This window comes from Carassius carassius, chromosome 16, assembly GCF_963082965.1.
Source record: "Carassius carassius chromosome 16, fCarCar2.1, whole genome shotgun sequence".
Taxonomy (NCBI): Eukaryota; Metazoa; Chordata; class Actinopteri; order Cypriniformes; family Cyprinidae; genus Carassius; species Carassius carassius.
This window is the reverse complement of record NC_081770.1, coordinates 8,253,164-8,269,860: the sequence shown is the minus strand read 5'-3', so window position 1 is coordinate 8,269,860 and position 16,697 is coordinate 8,253,164. Positions and strand designations below refer to the sequence as shown.

Genomic DNA, 16,697 nt, shown 5'->3' with positions numbered 1-16,697 from the left:
TAAACTTACATTCTTTTGGTAAAGTTGTCATAATACATCAAAAACTTAGCACTCTTTTTGTTATTTGTAAGATGAAACAGAGTCCAAGAGAGTCCAATTCCACAAAAAAATGTAATCCAACATCATCCACGGTGTCAGGCAAGTGACATTTCTCATTTGTTGTTGACACACGTGCTTTCAGTTTTGACGTCGAAAGAGCTCGTGAACTTTCTCTTTCATTCTTGGTTCAGACGCGTTGGCTTAAGTTATAAGCCAAAATGGGCACAAAATCGGCACTCATTTTTCAACGGAAAAGGTGTTTAGAATGAAGGGCTTATTTGTTTTGCTCATATTGTGTCTGTGTTTCGTTCCTGGTAAGTTGTTTAAATAAGTCTTTCCGTGAACAATAAAAGCTAAGCTGGTTTAGTTTCATTTTGTGTCAGGTCTAATTAAAGCCGCGAAGTCTGTAACTCTTTGTGTGTGTTCATAACTTACAAAATGTATATAATACGTGACTACATCATGAAACCATTTTCCAAACCCTTTCGGCACACCTATTATACGTTTTTACATTCGGACTATTTTAGATTGGTTCAGGACCTGTGCGACTCAGTTTATTAACCGCTAGCAGTGTTGGGAAGGTTACTTTGGAAATGTAATAGGTTACAGATTACAAGTTACCCTGTTTAAAATGTAATAGTAGTGTAACTTTTTCAATTACTTTATTAAAGTAATGTAACTAATTACTTTTGAGTACTTTTTGATTACTTTTCTAAATTTGTGAAAATTAAAGAATAATAAATAAAAGCATATACATCAACTTAAATACAGTTATCTAATAAGAGTGTGACGTATTCTGTGTAATAAACTCCTGAAATATTGGTGTTTTTTTTAAACTGCTGTCTCTGTATATGATGATAGTTTTCTCAAAATAAGTAAAATGCACATGAAGTGACACAAAGCAGTTCTAGAAATTATGTTTATGTGCTCGTGTACTCCTATATTGAGACAGCAGAGGTTGAAAACACTGCGAGCTTCAGTAGGCCTATGTGTAGTAAATGAAACCATGTCTTTGCCATTAATTTACAGGAGGGGCGGACTGGGAAAAAAATTCAGACTGGAAAATTCAAACTCATACAAACCAGTTCATGGACAAAACTATTTTTTTGTATGGACCTGACATAAAAAAGGTTTAAATCTTTAATTTGGGGACATGCAAAATAATTAAAAGTTCTCTCCTGAACTGCACCTTCACTTCCATTTTTCTCTTCAGTCTCTTTATTTTGCCCTGTTATCCATCTCTCGTGACTTTAATACTCAAGATTGAACAAAACTATACTTTACAATACAATACTCTACAATTCTACAATATCTTTATAGAAAAATCCTAATACTGTACACGAGTCATGTTTTTCCCTTACAAAAATTAACCTTGCTTTTATTAGCCTATATAAAAGTAAAACAACCTTGTTTTGTTTTTGTTTTTTGCAAATGGATTTGTATTTATTTTTAAACAAATACATTTGTAAAATAATTTTACATTTTTGGTTACCACATTTAAACAATAGTAACCATTTTCTCTTGATTTATAGTTAAATATTAAAATGTAAATTTTCGTAAGGGTTGTGTTGTTGTCTGTCGTAGCTCCCCCTAAACCTATAAAAAAATCTGAAATTTTTTCAGCTAAATTCCTACTGTAACATTACAACAGATAATAATGATGTCCTTTATATAGTATTTTGAGTGATGACTGATGAGCAACGTGCTGCTGCTTGAATAAATAAATAAAAAAACTAAGACAAAAAAGCATCTTTACAGATGAAACTGACCTGAAACCCTGAACAGGAGTTCTGCTTCTCTGCTCCAGCTGTGCGCTTCCATAGTCTCTCTCTCTCTCTCTCTCTCTCTCTCTCTCTCTCTCTCTCTCTCTCTCTCTCTCTCTCTCTCTCTCTCGCATTGATTACTCGGAGTCTGATCCCAACCGTTTGGTGGAGGCGCGGAGAGCGCGCGAGTCATGACTAACAATTCATGATTTATTAGAGATTTAATTATCAAATGGCGGATTCGCAAATGATCGCTTTAGTACATTCGGCAGGCAATTATACAATAATGATATTAAATAGAGGGCAAAATCGGCTGCCAGGCCACCGGGAATTGCCCCGGTTCTCCCGGTGTCCAGTCCGCGCCTGATTTCCACAGACACGCAGAACGTGCAAGTCATATATTGCATTTGTGGGGCTTAATATTCACAGACACTAGTCCATGTCATGTTTGATTCAAGTGTACTGACCTACTTTTGATTTAGTCATCCAAAATGTGGGATATTCCGTCCGCGTTAGGCATTCCGTTTTTATGACTGGATTCTACAAACCAGACTGTGTTTCCGCATCCCGGAAATTATTAGGGCGGTATGTCTCAGACGCAATTTGGGAAATAAATCAGTTAAATCTGTATGTGGATGTGTGTAAATATTCAAATGTAATCCCCTTTGTAATCGTTAAAAATTTCATAAGTAACTGTAATTTAATTACTCATTTTTTCGTAGTAACTGTAACTAATTACAGTTACAATAATTTTGTAATTAAATTACGTAATTACGTAATGTAACTAGTTACTCCCCAACACTGACCGCTAGTGAGCCAAAAGTTACAGACTGCAGCTTTAACTAAACAGAATGGTATTATTGCTGTATGTCTGACATGGGTAGTGTTATCACTGCTATGTGTGTGCACTTGACAAATGTCACGACTTTCTTTCACTTTCACTTTCAGATATAACTCATGATTGTTAGGCCTATGAGTCATTATGTGGGATCATCCATGAGATGAGCCAATGTGTAAATCTGTGATGTTCTTCTGTTGTTTTGTTTGCATGTATTACATAATAAATGTAGACATATTTATCTACCTTTAATCATTATTATCGTTAAAAAAAAAATAAAAGTACAGTACTGTCCTTTTGTATATTTGCATCCCTCTCTTCCAGCAGTGATTTGTAATTGTTTGCTCATTTCTTTTTCAGGTAATGATGTTGATGACATTGATGACAGAGATGAAGTGTTTATGATGGAGGGAGATTCAGTCACTCTACACACTGATGTTAAAACAATCCAGCAAGAGAGAATTACATGGTATTTTAATGACACTCGCATCGCTCAAATACGTGGAGATCAGAGTAAGATCTGTACAGATGTTCAGTGTAAAGAGAGATTCAGAGACAGACTGAAGCTGGACAGTCAGACGGGTGATCTCACCATCACAGACATCAGAACTACAGACGCTGGAGTTTTCCAACTCCATGCAGTCAGCAAAAGAATCATTCTAAAGGTCTTCAATGTTACTGTTATTGGTGAGTCATGTAACAAAGCATATTAAATATGACTAAATCAATATTTTATTTATTTATTTATTTATTTTTATTGTTGGAACTGTATTGCGTTTGTCTAGTTTTATTATATTATTATTATTTATTTTTAAATAAGTCTTCATTATTTCTCTGCTCTTAAAGTATATGGGCATCAGAGACCGAGATCGCAGAGACCCCAAATTTGGCAAGACGCTCCAGAATGTCAACGCTACTCATTCTCTTTTTGGACTGTAGTTATTTAGTTTCCAAAAAAGATCCCGCAGTCAGCTTTTGGTTTTTGTTTCAGATGTGTCTCGTGCAGAAACAGATCAAACAAATACCAAGTCAGCGATGGAGGGAGAATCTGTCACTTTAGATCCTGGTCTGGTAAAAAATCCAAATGTTTCGATGACATGGTTTTTTAATGATGATTTCATCGCCGAAATCACTGGAGATCAGAGTAAGATCTGTACAAATGATCAGTGTGAAGAGAGATTCAGAAACAGACTGAAGCTGGATCATCAGACTGGATCTCTGACCATCATGAACATCAACTCCACAGATGCTGGACTTTATAAACTACAGAACAACAGCCACATCCACCCTCACCACAGCATCATCAGTATCAGACGATTCAGCATTACTGTCACTGGTGAGTGTAATGTCGTAAAGCAAAGCACCTTGTTAAGGGTGATTTCTGATGACAGCACTGCTCAGTGCATTTGTGCTATGATTTACAAGATGTTGATGAAATGCTTTTGTCTCATAGTCTACCATTATAGAGACATTTCTGAAAAAGAAGCAAATTTTCAAATAGACATTATCCTTATTGAGATCAGGTCGTCGGGGCCCCTGCCTTTGAACGCTGCCCTATCCACATTGCACCAGCCTCCCACAGGTGGTGGGTCCATGGGAGGTCGGCCCCATGCTCTTTCAGGCTAAGCCAGGCTGGGCCCCATAAGGGGAGGCCTGGCCACCAGGCACTCGCATTTGAGTCATGTGCCATGCCGGGCGACGTCATGGTCCTTGTTTTTTGATGATTCATAAAGGGCTATTGAACCGCTCTTTGTCTGACCCGTCACCTAGGACCGGTTTGCCTTGGGAGACCCTACCGGGGGCATATAGCCCCGGACAACATAGCTCCTAGTATTATATGGGTACTCATACCCCTCCACCACAATAAGGTTGCGGTTCAAGGAAGATCTTGGTTCTCAGCCGGAAGAGGGTGGCTTGTCCCCTTCAGGTTGGTGGAGAGCTTCTGCCTCAAGTGGAGTAGTTCAAGTCTCTTGGGGTCTTGTTCAAGAGTGAGGGAAGGATGGAGCGGGAGATTGAAAGGCGGATAGTTTCAGCTTCTGCAGTAATGCGGTCGATGTACCTGTCTGTCGTGGTAAAGAAAGAGCTGAGCTGCAAGATGAAGCTCTCGATTTACCAGACAATCTACGTTCCTACTCTCACCTGTGGTCATGAGCTATGGGTCATGACCGAAAGGACAAGATCCTGGATACAGGTGGCCGAAATGAGCTTTCTCCGTAGGGTAGCTGGGCTCTCCCTTAGAGATAGGTTAAGGAGCTCTGCCACCCGGGAGGAGCTCAGAGTAGAGCCGCTGCTCCTCCACATCGAGAGGAGCCAGCTCAGGTTGCTCAGGCATCTTTTCCTGGATGCCCCCTGGACGCCTTCCAGGTATTCCGGGCACTTCCCACCAGGAGGAGGCCCCGGGGAAGACTGAGGACACGCTGTAGGGACTATGTCTCTCGGCTGGCCTTGGAATGCTTCGGTATCCCCACGGAAGAGCTGGAGGAAGTGTCTAGGGAGAGGGAAGTCAGAGCATCTCTGCTAAGACTGCTGCCCCCGTGACCCGGGGAATCCTTATCAATGATTGTTTGCATTGATAAGCGGAAGAAGATGGATGGATGGCATTATCCTTAACAAACTGCTACATTTGTGCCTAAACAATTCTTAACAGCACAACAGCAGTAGTTCTAAAATGACAGTGGGTTCGGGCATTCACCTTGTCACCCGCCGTGAGAAATACTGAAGCAGAGTGATACAAATGGTGAAATGGTTCCTGTGGAGATATTGGATCAATATCTCAAGCATGAAATGACCACTCAGCCAATCAGATTCGAGGACCAGAAATAACTGTTGTGTATGTAATGTAGTATAATATATTATAACATAGTTTGAAACATAGTTTGAAATTAGATTGAGATATTCTATCACCTTGTACAAGCATGTCAAAGTGATACAATTTACATACATGAAACAAACACGCTTATAATAAGTTTAATGTTAAGAACATAAGCAGTGTTTGTCTATTATTTCTTAATTATTTTAAATCAATGTGAAAGTCAAAGTGCTGAGGAATTAACTTATTTCAGCAAAATATTTATTGTTATGTTTTGTTTTATTGTTTTCATTGAGAATCACAACATAGCATGTGTTTCTGCTGATTTATTAATACAATGGCCAATCGAAAACAAAGTATAAAAACACCTGAAAATATGAAGAACTCAGAGTATAAAAACCTCTGAAAGTGCTCAATAAATAAAGTGCAGGTACAATGTTATTAAGAGGTTGATTGCAGTGTTGAACGCTTCAATGATGATGAAGTTTTTGCAGGCAATAATGATTGAAATGAGTATCAGATGTAGCCAAACTTAAGGGGATACTTCATCCCAAATTGAAAATGTTATCATTTTTCGCTTACTCCAATGTCACCCCTAATCCCTAAAAGCTTTGTTTATCTGCATAACACATTTTACATATATGTATATGCAATGAACTGCCAAATAAATAACATTGTCAAGGTCCAGGAATGTAAGAAAGACATCGTCAGAATAGTCCATCTGCCATCAGTGGTTCAGTGCGTAAACCATCTGCGTACTGCTCAGATTTTACAAAATGGCACTTCGCTGATTTGGAGAGACACAGAAGAGAGGAATTGTTTTGTTTTGTTTTCTTCGTGTACAAAAATAGTCTCTTCATATCATTACGGTTGAATCACTGATGGCAGATGGACTATTCTGATGATGTCTTTCTTACTTTCATGGACCTTGACACTGTTATTTGTTTGGCAGTCTATAGGACATTCTCAAGCTTAACGGCTTTCGTCCAAAATATCTTTAATTGTATTCTGAAGACGAACAAAGCTTTTATGGGTTTGGAACGCCATGGGGGTAAGTGATTAATGACAAAACATTTTGTTTGCGGTGGATTAACCCTTTAAGGCATATGGTTTCACTGTCAAAAAGCAGAAAGAGTGAAAGGCTCTCAACCTTTTAACAAGATTGTCCCTTTTTGTTGTTTGTTGATAAATTTAATTAACTATTAATTTCTTATTCAGGTGTGTCAGGTGTTGAGACCGATGGTGTGTCAGTGTCACTGATGGAGGGAGATTCAGTAACTCCACACACTGATGTTGAAATGAACCAACAGGACACAATGAGATGGTATTTGAATGACTTTCGTATCGCTCAAATCACTGGAGATCAGCGTAAGATCTGTACAGATGATGTGTGTAGAGAGAGATTCAGAGACAGACTGAAGCTGGATCATCAGACTGGATCTCTGACCATCATGGACATCACAAACACAGACTCTGGAGAATATAAACTACTGATAAGCAGCAAAAAAATCATTCAAAAGATCTTCCATGTTGCTGTTTATGGTGAGACATTTAACATTTCATAGCAGGTTAAATATACTTGAATCACAACATTATTATTGTGTTTATTATAATATTGACTAGGGGTGGGCCATAATGAGAAAAGAAAATATCTCAATATTTTCTGAAATTTTGTTGATAACAATAATGAGACAATATTTTGCAGAGTGTTATTGTGCTGGTACAGAGTTTAGCTTTTAAGTTAGAAATTAACTTAATTAAACCTAAGGTAGACATGTATTTTAAATATAAACTGAAGATCGCCAGTAGGTGGCACCATATCAATGCATGAGTGAGTCATTCATTCAATCAATTCGTTCAAACAGCTGTTTGATTCAGTAAAAAAACACTAGGTGCGTTGGACTTCAAGTAGCACTGCGTAAACCGATCGCAGTCTGACTTGAAGCAGTGCATGCCGGTTAGAAATTTTGTCCGACCTGAGATGGCGCCGACGCCGCATGACTGTCACGTGTGGCATCAAAATACAGCGAGTGTGTTTCGAGAACAGCCGGCTGACTCAGCCTCCGCAGTTTCTCCAGAGCGGCTGCAGGAGTGCTGATGATGACACAGCTGCTTCACGATTGGCCGGATTCTCCACATGACAACGATCATGTGTGTTTCAGGGTTTATTCAACTTTTCAGTTCCAATAATGATAACAAATCTGTGTTTTTATAACTGTAAAAGATTTTTTTAATTGTATTCCCACTGTTGTATTGAGTCTCGTTTATCATACAACACTGGTAAAAGCGTATATACCCCACTGTATTAGTATTTAAATAGTATATGATTATGTTGAACTTTATTCTTCAAAATATGGAGCTGTATGTAAAAAGTGTTTCTGTGGCTCATGAAAACGTTTCTAAAACGTGTGTATATGACAAATATTGCATTTTATTTACTTCAACTGTGATAAAGTATGCAAACACCACGAGAGTGTCACTAACGGGAGCAGACAGTGTTCGGCTTGACGGCTCCGTTTTCAACTCCGCCCAGGACTGCAAGAGGCTGCTCTCGTTGATCGGCATCTGTAGCCGTGCCTCAAGTCGAATGTTGTTTTTTTTTTTTTTTGTGATATACTTGATAATGTCAAATCACATATCGTTTAAACAAAAATTATGATATTATTGTTGGCGATATACCATATATCGCACACCGTTAATAGTGATATTCAAAACTATTCCATGTAGATATATACTACTAATTCTCCTGTATTTTAATTTACATGCAGACAAATCTTTTCTTCATAACATTTCCCAATAAAGTGATACATATACACATTCAGATTAAAAAGTGGACGGATATTGCTTTTCAGAGTGAAAGCTAAGAAAGCGCATATCTACAGTTCATCTCGTGGAATTGATGGTATTTCTTTCATCAATATAGAGCCACAATCAGCAGTTGGTTTGTGTTCCAGATGTTCCTGCTGATGAACGAGATGAAATGGATAGTCAGTGCATGAAGGAACATCTGTCACTTTAGACAGTCAAGTAATAACAAACCCAAATGATTTGATGAGATGGTATTTTAATGACATTCTTATCACTGAAATCACTGGAGATCAGAGTAAGATCTGTACAGATGATCAGTGCGATGAGAGATTCAGAGACAGACTGAAGCTGGACAATCAGAATGGATCTCTGACCATCATGAACATCAAAACAACAGACTCTGGACTTTATGAACTAAAGATCATCCACAGCATCCGCCGTCGTCACAGCATCAGCATCATCCGCATTAAGAGATTCAGCATTACTGTCACTAGTGAGTGTTATTTCATTTCAGTTTTATGTTATTACAGTCAGATTACGTTGATGATAAATGCTGCTGCTTCATGTTGAGCTCTCAGTTGTGATGCTACTTTAACAGCTGTTTTTCAGAAGAACACCAGATGGCGCAAATTTATCAGTTTAGTCAACATTATACAGCTGATGACCAAAGTAGAAGAATTTAGGCTAACTATCAGAAAAAGAAAGTAGTAACATTGATTATCAGAGCATCTCTTGTAATAATGACTGTCTGTCTTTATCATTACAGATTCAAGTCTACCTTCAGGAGTTATAGCAGGAATATGTGCTGCTGCTGCTGTTCTGTTGGTGATTGTAATTGTCATTTGTGTAATGTGCTGTTGCTGGAGTAGGGGCCATACGAACAATGTAATATTACAATGATGTATTGCAATTGTGTAAAATTACTGTCTAAATTAACATCGGGTTGAATTAATTTTTGTATCACCATGATGCTATGTCCCTGCTTTAGTATCATGGTGTAACATATGAGATGATTCACCTTCACCAGCGTTTACATGGGTCCTTAACAATGTTTAAACTGTTGTATCTAATTTAAGGGCATAAAGAGTCTTAAAATATACTGGAATGTATCCAAGTGAATGTTTTCACTTTCCGAAAAATCTTAAGTATGATTTCAAGAGATTCTAAATTTGAGGAACCTTGTTATGGCTTAATGTGAGTAAACTTTAAAAGGCTATGATTTCATTGGAATGCGCAATATTTATTCTAAGACAATAGAGCACATTTATGTGAACGTATCTCTAATGGCAATTGAATGTCTGGGAAAACCGCTGTATTTCCACCATTGCAAAAGCGCCACCTGTTGTCAGAGAATGAATTAGAATTTTCAATCAGCCCGTCTGCTGTTCAGAACAATTTGAAAATCGACCCATAATTTTAAACAGCTGTACATGTTAACCATTGAATCACAGATAAGCTAACTGAAAAAAAAAAAAAAAAAAATACAAATAATTACCTTGCTGCCAAAGCAACATTTTTCATTTTCATTAAGTTTAATAAAGAATATTATTGTGATGTAAATGTTTTAAGGAAATTCATTGATTTTATTTTTGACTTTGTATGTTTTCTGGGATTTCCTGATTATTAACACTACTGGTCAAATGCTTGAAGTATTTATTATTATTATTATTATTATTATTATTATTATTATTATTATTATTATTATTATTTTATTTAAAGAAATCTGTTCTCATCAAGGCTGTGTTAATTTGATGAAAATTAATGAAGAAAAAAAAAAACAGTAAAAACGGTATTGTTGTGAAATATTATTACAATTTAAAAGTACTTGTATTCTACGTGAACATATTGTAAACTGTAATTTATTCCTGTGATTAAAGCTGAATGTTCATCATCATTACTCCAGTCTTCAGTGTCACATGATCCTTCAGAAATCATGCTAATAAGCCGACCACTTCCTAAACTCAACCACAGACTCCGACTCAGAGGATTTTGTATAAGTTTCCTCTCTTCTCATGGCGACAGGTGTATAGTCCACATCCTCTTCCTCTTTATCTTTCTTATTCTGTAACACAAACAAACAAAAAAGAAAGAAAATTATATTTAAAAGCAAAATATTTTAAATAAGAAGAGGGAAAAATACAAAATCACTTGCAGTGTGTGTCTGTGTGAAAATATGAATTAAGAATAATTAAGATTTATTTATGTGTTTATTAGTCACATACGACCAGGGCTGGATTCATTTGATAAACAGTACCAAACGGTAATAATGTGGCATATTATTACAATTTAAAATAACCTTCTGCTTGAATATTTTGTAAAATGTAATACATTTCTGTGATCAAAGCTGAATTTTCGGCATAATTATTCCAGTCTTCAGTGTTACATGTTTCTTTTACATGGGTTTGTCCAAAAACATAAGAAACAGCACAAATGTTTTAAATACTGATAACAACGAGACACCTTTCTTGAAGCAAATGAAAGTGAAAGTGACGTGACATTCAGCCAAGTATGGTGACCCATACTCAGACTTCATGCTCTGCATTTAACCCATCCAAAGTGCACACACACACAGCAGTGAACACACACACACACTGTGAACACACACCCGGAGCAGTGGGCAGCTATTTATTCTGCGGCGCCCGGGGAGCAGTTGGGGTTTCGGTACCTTGCTTGTAAATAAAACGATAAAGGCTTGTTCACAAGATATAGGGATGTTAGTCATAATCGGCAACACTCAACCGATATACTGAATTGTACTGTAATATTTAATAAATTACAAAATTATAAAATAACATTTGGCCTCATAAAAAGCAGGCTTTTATAATTATCGAATTTTGTGCTGGTGTGTTTGTGAAGGATCATTACTGACAAAAACACAATTGTACACTGATCTAAATCTGACTCACTTCTGAAATCATACAGAGACACATGACAGGAATAAATGATCTTACCGATTTATGTGCATTTCTTTTGAAGAACACTGGATCAGTGTAAGTTGTCTCGTCATCATGAGTCTCAACTGTTTCAACAGCAATTATAGATGGATTAAAATAACAAAACGCTAATTTAGATTTGTTTCTTTAAAACATGCTACTTGGGCTGCTAAAGATAAAGTGTTAGATCAAACTATCAGTTAAATGTTTAACACTGTGAATTGAAGTGAAGTTGCATTCTTCGTATGATGAAATGTTTTTTTTTTAGTGGAACATCAGTCATACAGATAAACACCATCTTCACACAGGTAAGATTATAACAATATTATGAAATATTATTAAGATTATGTTTGTAAAGTATGAGGAAAGTTGTAGTATTAAATTAATGCAAATTTGCATTCCTGTGTTTCCAGTGTTTTGATGCAGTTTGTGAAATGCAGAATCTATTTTTGTGCTAATGAGATGAGTAAAGTAAGCTGCCCAGTGCAGTTATATAGATAGATATAGATATGTATTCTGACATGAGTGTAAATCCACAGAAACCACCAAACCCAATAACTACATATTATTATTTCTTTCCATTTCCTATAAAAGGGAACTACATTATGTTGACTACAAGAATCGTGAGAATAATTGTTATTAAATGGTAATTAGGGATTTAAATTAATCTAAAATTTGGGGAATATTTTAGGAACTTGCCTTATTGATCAGTTTTTCTATATTTCTTGTAGATCCAGAAGACCACGACTGCAGTGACAATCAGCAGAAATACAGCAACAGGAACAGAGATCACCACTAAATAAGATAAAGGTAGACTCTGATCTGGAGAGGACAAAATGAGCTGTAAGTGTCACTGAATCTGTTTGTCTGATCTACAACAAACACAATCCCAGCACTGTAGAACTGTATAATGCTTAGAAAATGAACATTAAAATCAACATCAGCATACCTGAACATGGCTGACAGAGTTTGCTGATGTTGAGATGTGTGGTCTGGTTTCTGATGGGATTGTTGATCACACAGCTGTAGCTGTTTTTCTCCTGATATTCCACCTCCAGAGGTAGAGAGAGACTGATGCTGAGATCAGACACACTGATGCTGGACAATAAACTGTTTCCTTTGTACCAGGAGCCACATTCAACACTGAACACACCAGTGAACAATATGATCCTGATGAACTACAGTCTCTGTTAATGTTTGGAACAGGCAGACGAGCTGGAAAATATGAGAATGTTCCCTTTAAATAAATAAATAAATAAGAACTCTGGTTTACAGTGAGGTGCTTACAATGGCAGAGAAAAACATAAACAGAAAAATGTCAACATAAAGCTTATTGTTTCGATATCAAAAGCACAAGTATTGAACAATATATGTTAACAAGACTTCAGTGTTAAAAATCACTTACTAACCTTTGCTGTGTAAAGTTAGGGTTAGGGTTAACTAATTTTACTACTTTGGCACATGGATAAGTTTTAGAACCATAAAACACTAACTGTAAAAATGATCATTTAAACAGCTTCACAATTCAAATAATACACATTTTAAGAGAACAATTAATGTAAGTGATTTATCATAAGCTTCACATTTGTATTTTTATATGCTCCTAATATGAACACCATTAACGTCCAAAGCGCCTCTTCTCTGTCTTTATTTTGGGAGTTTTCTTTTTAATCTAAAATATACTTTTGATAAAATGTGAATATTTGAAACACAATCTCCACTCACCATAGACAGAAACACTGAATGCTTTTGAAGTCAATTTCACTGCATGTATCTGTAGTTTATATTCTCCAGCGTGTTGAGTTGTGAGGTTTGTGATGGTCAGAGATCCAGTTTGATTGTTCAGCTTCAGTCTGTCTTTGAATTTCTCATCAGATGTGGTGAAGATTCCAGCCCCTATATTTATTTTAGCTAAAACAAACTTTTTTGCTCCAAAATTCCACAGTATTTCGTCATCTTCATGTATTTCAGTAAGATCAGTGTGTAGTGTGACAGAATCTCCCTCCATCACTGACACTGACTGACTAAACACACCTGAAAATATATAAATATGTTTTGTCACAGATTAAATCTTCTGATAATTTACAAAGCCTGAAATCAGTTTGTAGTGGTTTTAAATGTGAATTGAAGAACATCAGCAGAGACGGAAATGATTTGAATACAACAGATGAAAATACACTAATTCACTGTAACAATATACACTTAAAAATAAAGGTGCTTAAAAGGTTCTTCACTGTGATTCCATAGAAGCACCATTTTTGGTTCCGCAATGAACCATTCCGTCAAAGGTTCCTTAAAGAACCATCTCTTTCTTACCTTTTTTTATAATCTGAAGAACCTTCTTTCACCACAAAGAAACTTTTGTGAAACAGAAAGGTTCTTCAGATGTAAAATGATCTTAATGGAACCATTTACACATTAAAACCAAAGTTATTCTATGACACTGTGAAGCACGTTTATTTTTAAGAGTGTACTAACAGTAGCTTTATTATTGTGTAATTGAGGCCATAAAAAAAAATTGAAGCCATAAAAATACATTTATAACTTACCAATCAGGCTCCACCAGCACATACACAACAACAACATGTGAAACATTTTCTTCAACAGTTCAGAGTCTGATCTAATGTCTGTCTGCTGAAAAACAGCAGAACAGTGTGTGCATCCTCCCTCGACTGTTTGACCCTCCTCGACTCACACACACACACACACACACACACACACACACAAACACTGAACGCATGTAGTAACATATACATGTTATTTACCTTTTAAATATTTATATTAGGGAAAGCATTCTTCATTTTTATCATTTTGAATGTTACATTTTATATTTATTTTCATTTTATATGTGTTGTCGGACAAAGTTAAGAAGCTAAATGTTCTATTGTCTGTTTTTTTCTAAATTAACTACATTTCATGGTCCAATAAAACCTAACTCTAATGAGTTTAAAAACTCTAATGATTTTGTGTTTGTGTGTGTGTGTGTGTGTGTGTGTGTGTGTGTGTGTATATATATATATTGTATATATATATATATATTGTTTTTTTATTTTATTTTATTTTTTTCTCAGATTTTGTTTATAGAATGATCAAAGTACACTGAAAAAAATAAATAAAGATAACCTAAAAATGGCAACACGTGTATTACAGAATATATTCAAGTAAAAAAATAAAAAATACAAAAATTAAGATCATTGCATAAACTTACAGTACATGCATTAATTTATACAAAGAACCTAATTTTAAATCAGGGTTAAATCAGGTGAAAATAGCTCTTTTATGTAACATTTGCAGGTTGTTACTTCTTACAGTTTACAATGTCTCTCATCTCACATGACCAGTTTACAGAAATATCCTCCAACACTCACAGCTCAGATTCTGAGTCAAACTGAAACCTGCTGCGGTTGGTTTTCTTCAGAAACGTGGTTTGATCTTTTGGCTCACAAAGCATCTCTTGCATGAGATCGGGCATGGAGAGCGAATGTGTTTAGTTTGTAGGAGAGGGGCTTCTTCCTGTCCTGCTTAAGTCTACGGTAACAACACACCAAGATGAGAAACTGATTTCTCATATTCGTCCTCAAAGCATTTGCAGGTGCACTCATGCAAACATTCATGCAGAAGTTCAGTTTATACAGAACCTTAGGGTTTTAGACTCATTTTATGCTATCTTTATGCCAAAAGAGTTTTATAAAAAGAGATGTAGGCTATATCTTCACTTTATAATGTAACAACAACAATTTAACAGTGCTAAAAAAAAACAACCTGTGGTGGTTATAGTTATATCAAAGAAGAAGAAGAACATAAGATAACTTCTAAATCTTTAAGTGATGAATCCAGTTTTCCAGTCTTGAAATAATAATATTCAGGAGGGAGTAGAGTCTATGGAAATATGCTGTGATCAGCACTTGGTTGCATGAACGCACCTGCATATGCTTCGAGTCGGAGCGCGTAAAGGATGCGGTTTTTGTGGTGATCATGAAGCTGCATATGCAAGTCCATGACACTTAGCCTCTAAACCCAAAACTAAATGTTCATTTGTTTTAACCAATTCACCTCTAGTGTGGTGTAAGGACACATTAGCTGAACTTACTCAGGTTTTACAAAATATGAACTGATTTTAATGAGCTTGTATAAAAAAATATGAATGTGTTATGTAAATTATTGGGAATGTTTGACCAATGTTGCAGGAGGTCACTGAAAGGTCACACAAAATCTCATTCAAATATGTGCTTTTGTTTATGCAATATAACTGACCACAGTGTTTTTAATGCTGTGTAATTATTGAACCAAGCAATTGTAGTTTCAAGTGAAAGGCACAGACTGATTCAATAATGACAATATATTCAGACTACGAGTGTGCACTTGGGAATCACTATGAACCCCCTTTTTTTCTCAGCATATTGTTGCACTCAAAAAAATAAAAATAAAATAAAAAACAGAACAATGGGTTTTACTTTAAGTTGTAAGCATTAAATAAAGTAATGTGTCAAGTGTAATGTTAAACTAACTGTCTGCGATGATTTGGGTGGTGGGTGATACGGACTATTGTACACCTGGGTTACAGCCCTAATCTTTCTGAGAAAGAGGCTGGGGTTCATATTTACCACAAAACCAGGTCCCTTTTTACAGTATGGTTTATTAGCAGCCAGAAAGAACACAGGATGAGCTCCCTCTGCTGGCCTCAGTAGCACCTCTTCCAGCAGCAACCTGATCTTCTCAGGACATCTCGCATCCGGGTACTGACCCGACTCAACCCTGCTTCGCTTCAGTGGGTGTGCAGGAGAAAGCCTCAGGTTGCTGCTGCTGTCTTGTGCAGCCAGTCTCCTCAAGTGTCCCACACTGTAAAACCCGACAAGTTAACTTAACTCAAACCGTTTGAGTAAACAGATTGCCTTGATTTAAACCATGTAAGTTTTAAAACTTTGCGATTAAGTAATTAAGTGATTAATTGAGTGATAATTGTGAATTAGTGATGAACAGCTGCTGTTATCAAACAGAATCACTGAAGAAAAGAGAAACACAAGAACTACTACAACTGACTTCAGACACAGTCTTAGATGAAATCAACTGAAATAAAATACATGAAATCTCTCAAGATCTGATTAAACAACCCCACAAACAGCATCACCAGCTCCACTTATTAATAACCAGACTGACTTTATTTCTGTCAGACGTCTACAGAAGATCTTATTGAGAATGAACTAAGGTTTAGATGTTGATTTATTGTTTCATTTGAAGTAACCATGTTAGAGATCACTGTTTGCTTTAGTTGGACTCTTGACCCTTGACTTCTGTCTCAGTTTATTTTTCTCTGATAGTTGTAACCATGTGTTTATGAGACATGTTTGTTTTAACTCGAAATCAGAGAGAGAAAATTATCAGATTTTGGTTGTTATACAGCATTTTGTTAATGACCATCATCAATTATGGAATTGTTCAGAGTCAAAAATCAGACTAAATAGATTAGTTTAGATGATTACAAAGAAAAACATTGAATGACCCAGTGG

At 36.2% G+C, this 16,697-nt stretch overlaps 1 protein-coding gene across 1 annotated transcript; it reads left to right on the top strand.

Annotated features, from left to right (window-relative positions):
- Positions 1-268: 268 nt before the first annotated feature.
- LOC132160276 (uncharacterized) lies at positions 269-9,255 on the top strand. The gene is made up of 6 exons (XM_059570023.1): positions 269-353; positions 3,001-3,327; positions 3,632-3,976; positions 6,668-6,991; positions 8,404-8,750; positions 9,024-9,255. The coding sequence occupies exons 1-5, from the start codon at positions 305-307 to the stop codon at positions 8,466-8,468; spliced, it is 1,110 nt and encodes a 369-aa protein (XP_059426006.1). The 5' UTR covers positions 269-304; the 3' UTR covers positions 8,469-8,750; positions 9,024-9,255.
- Positions 9,256-16,697: the final 7,442 nt, after the last annotated feature.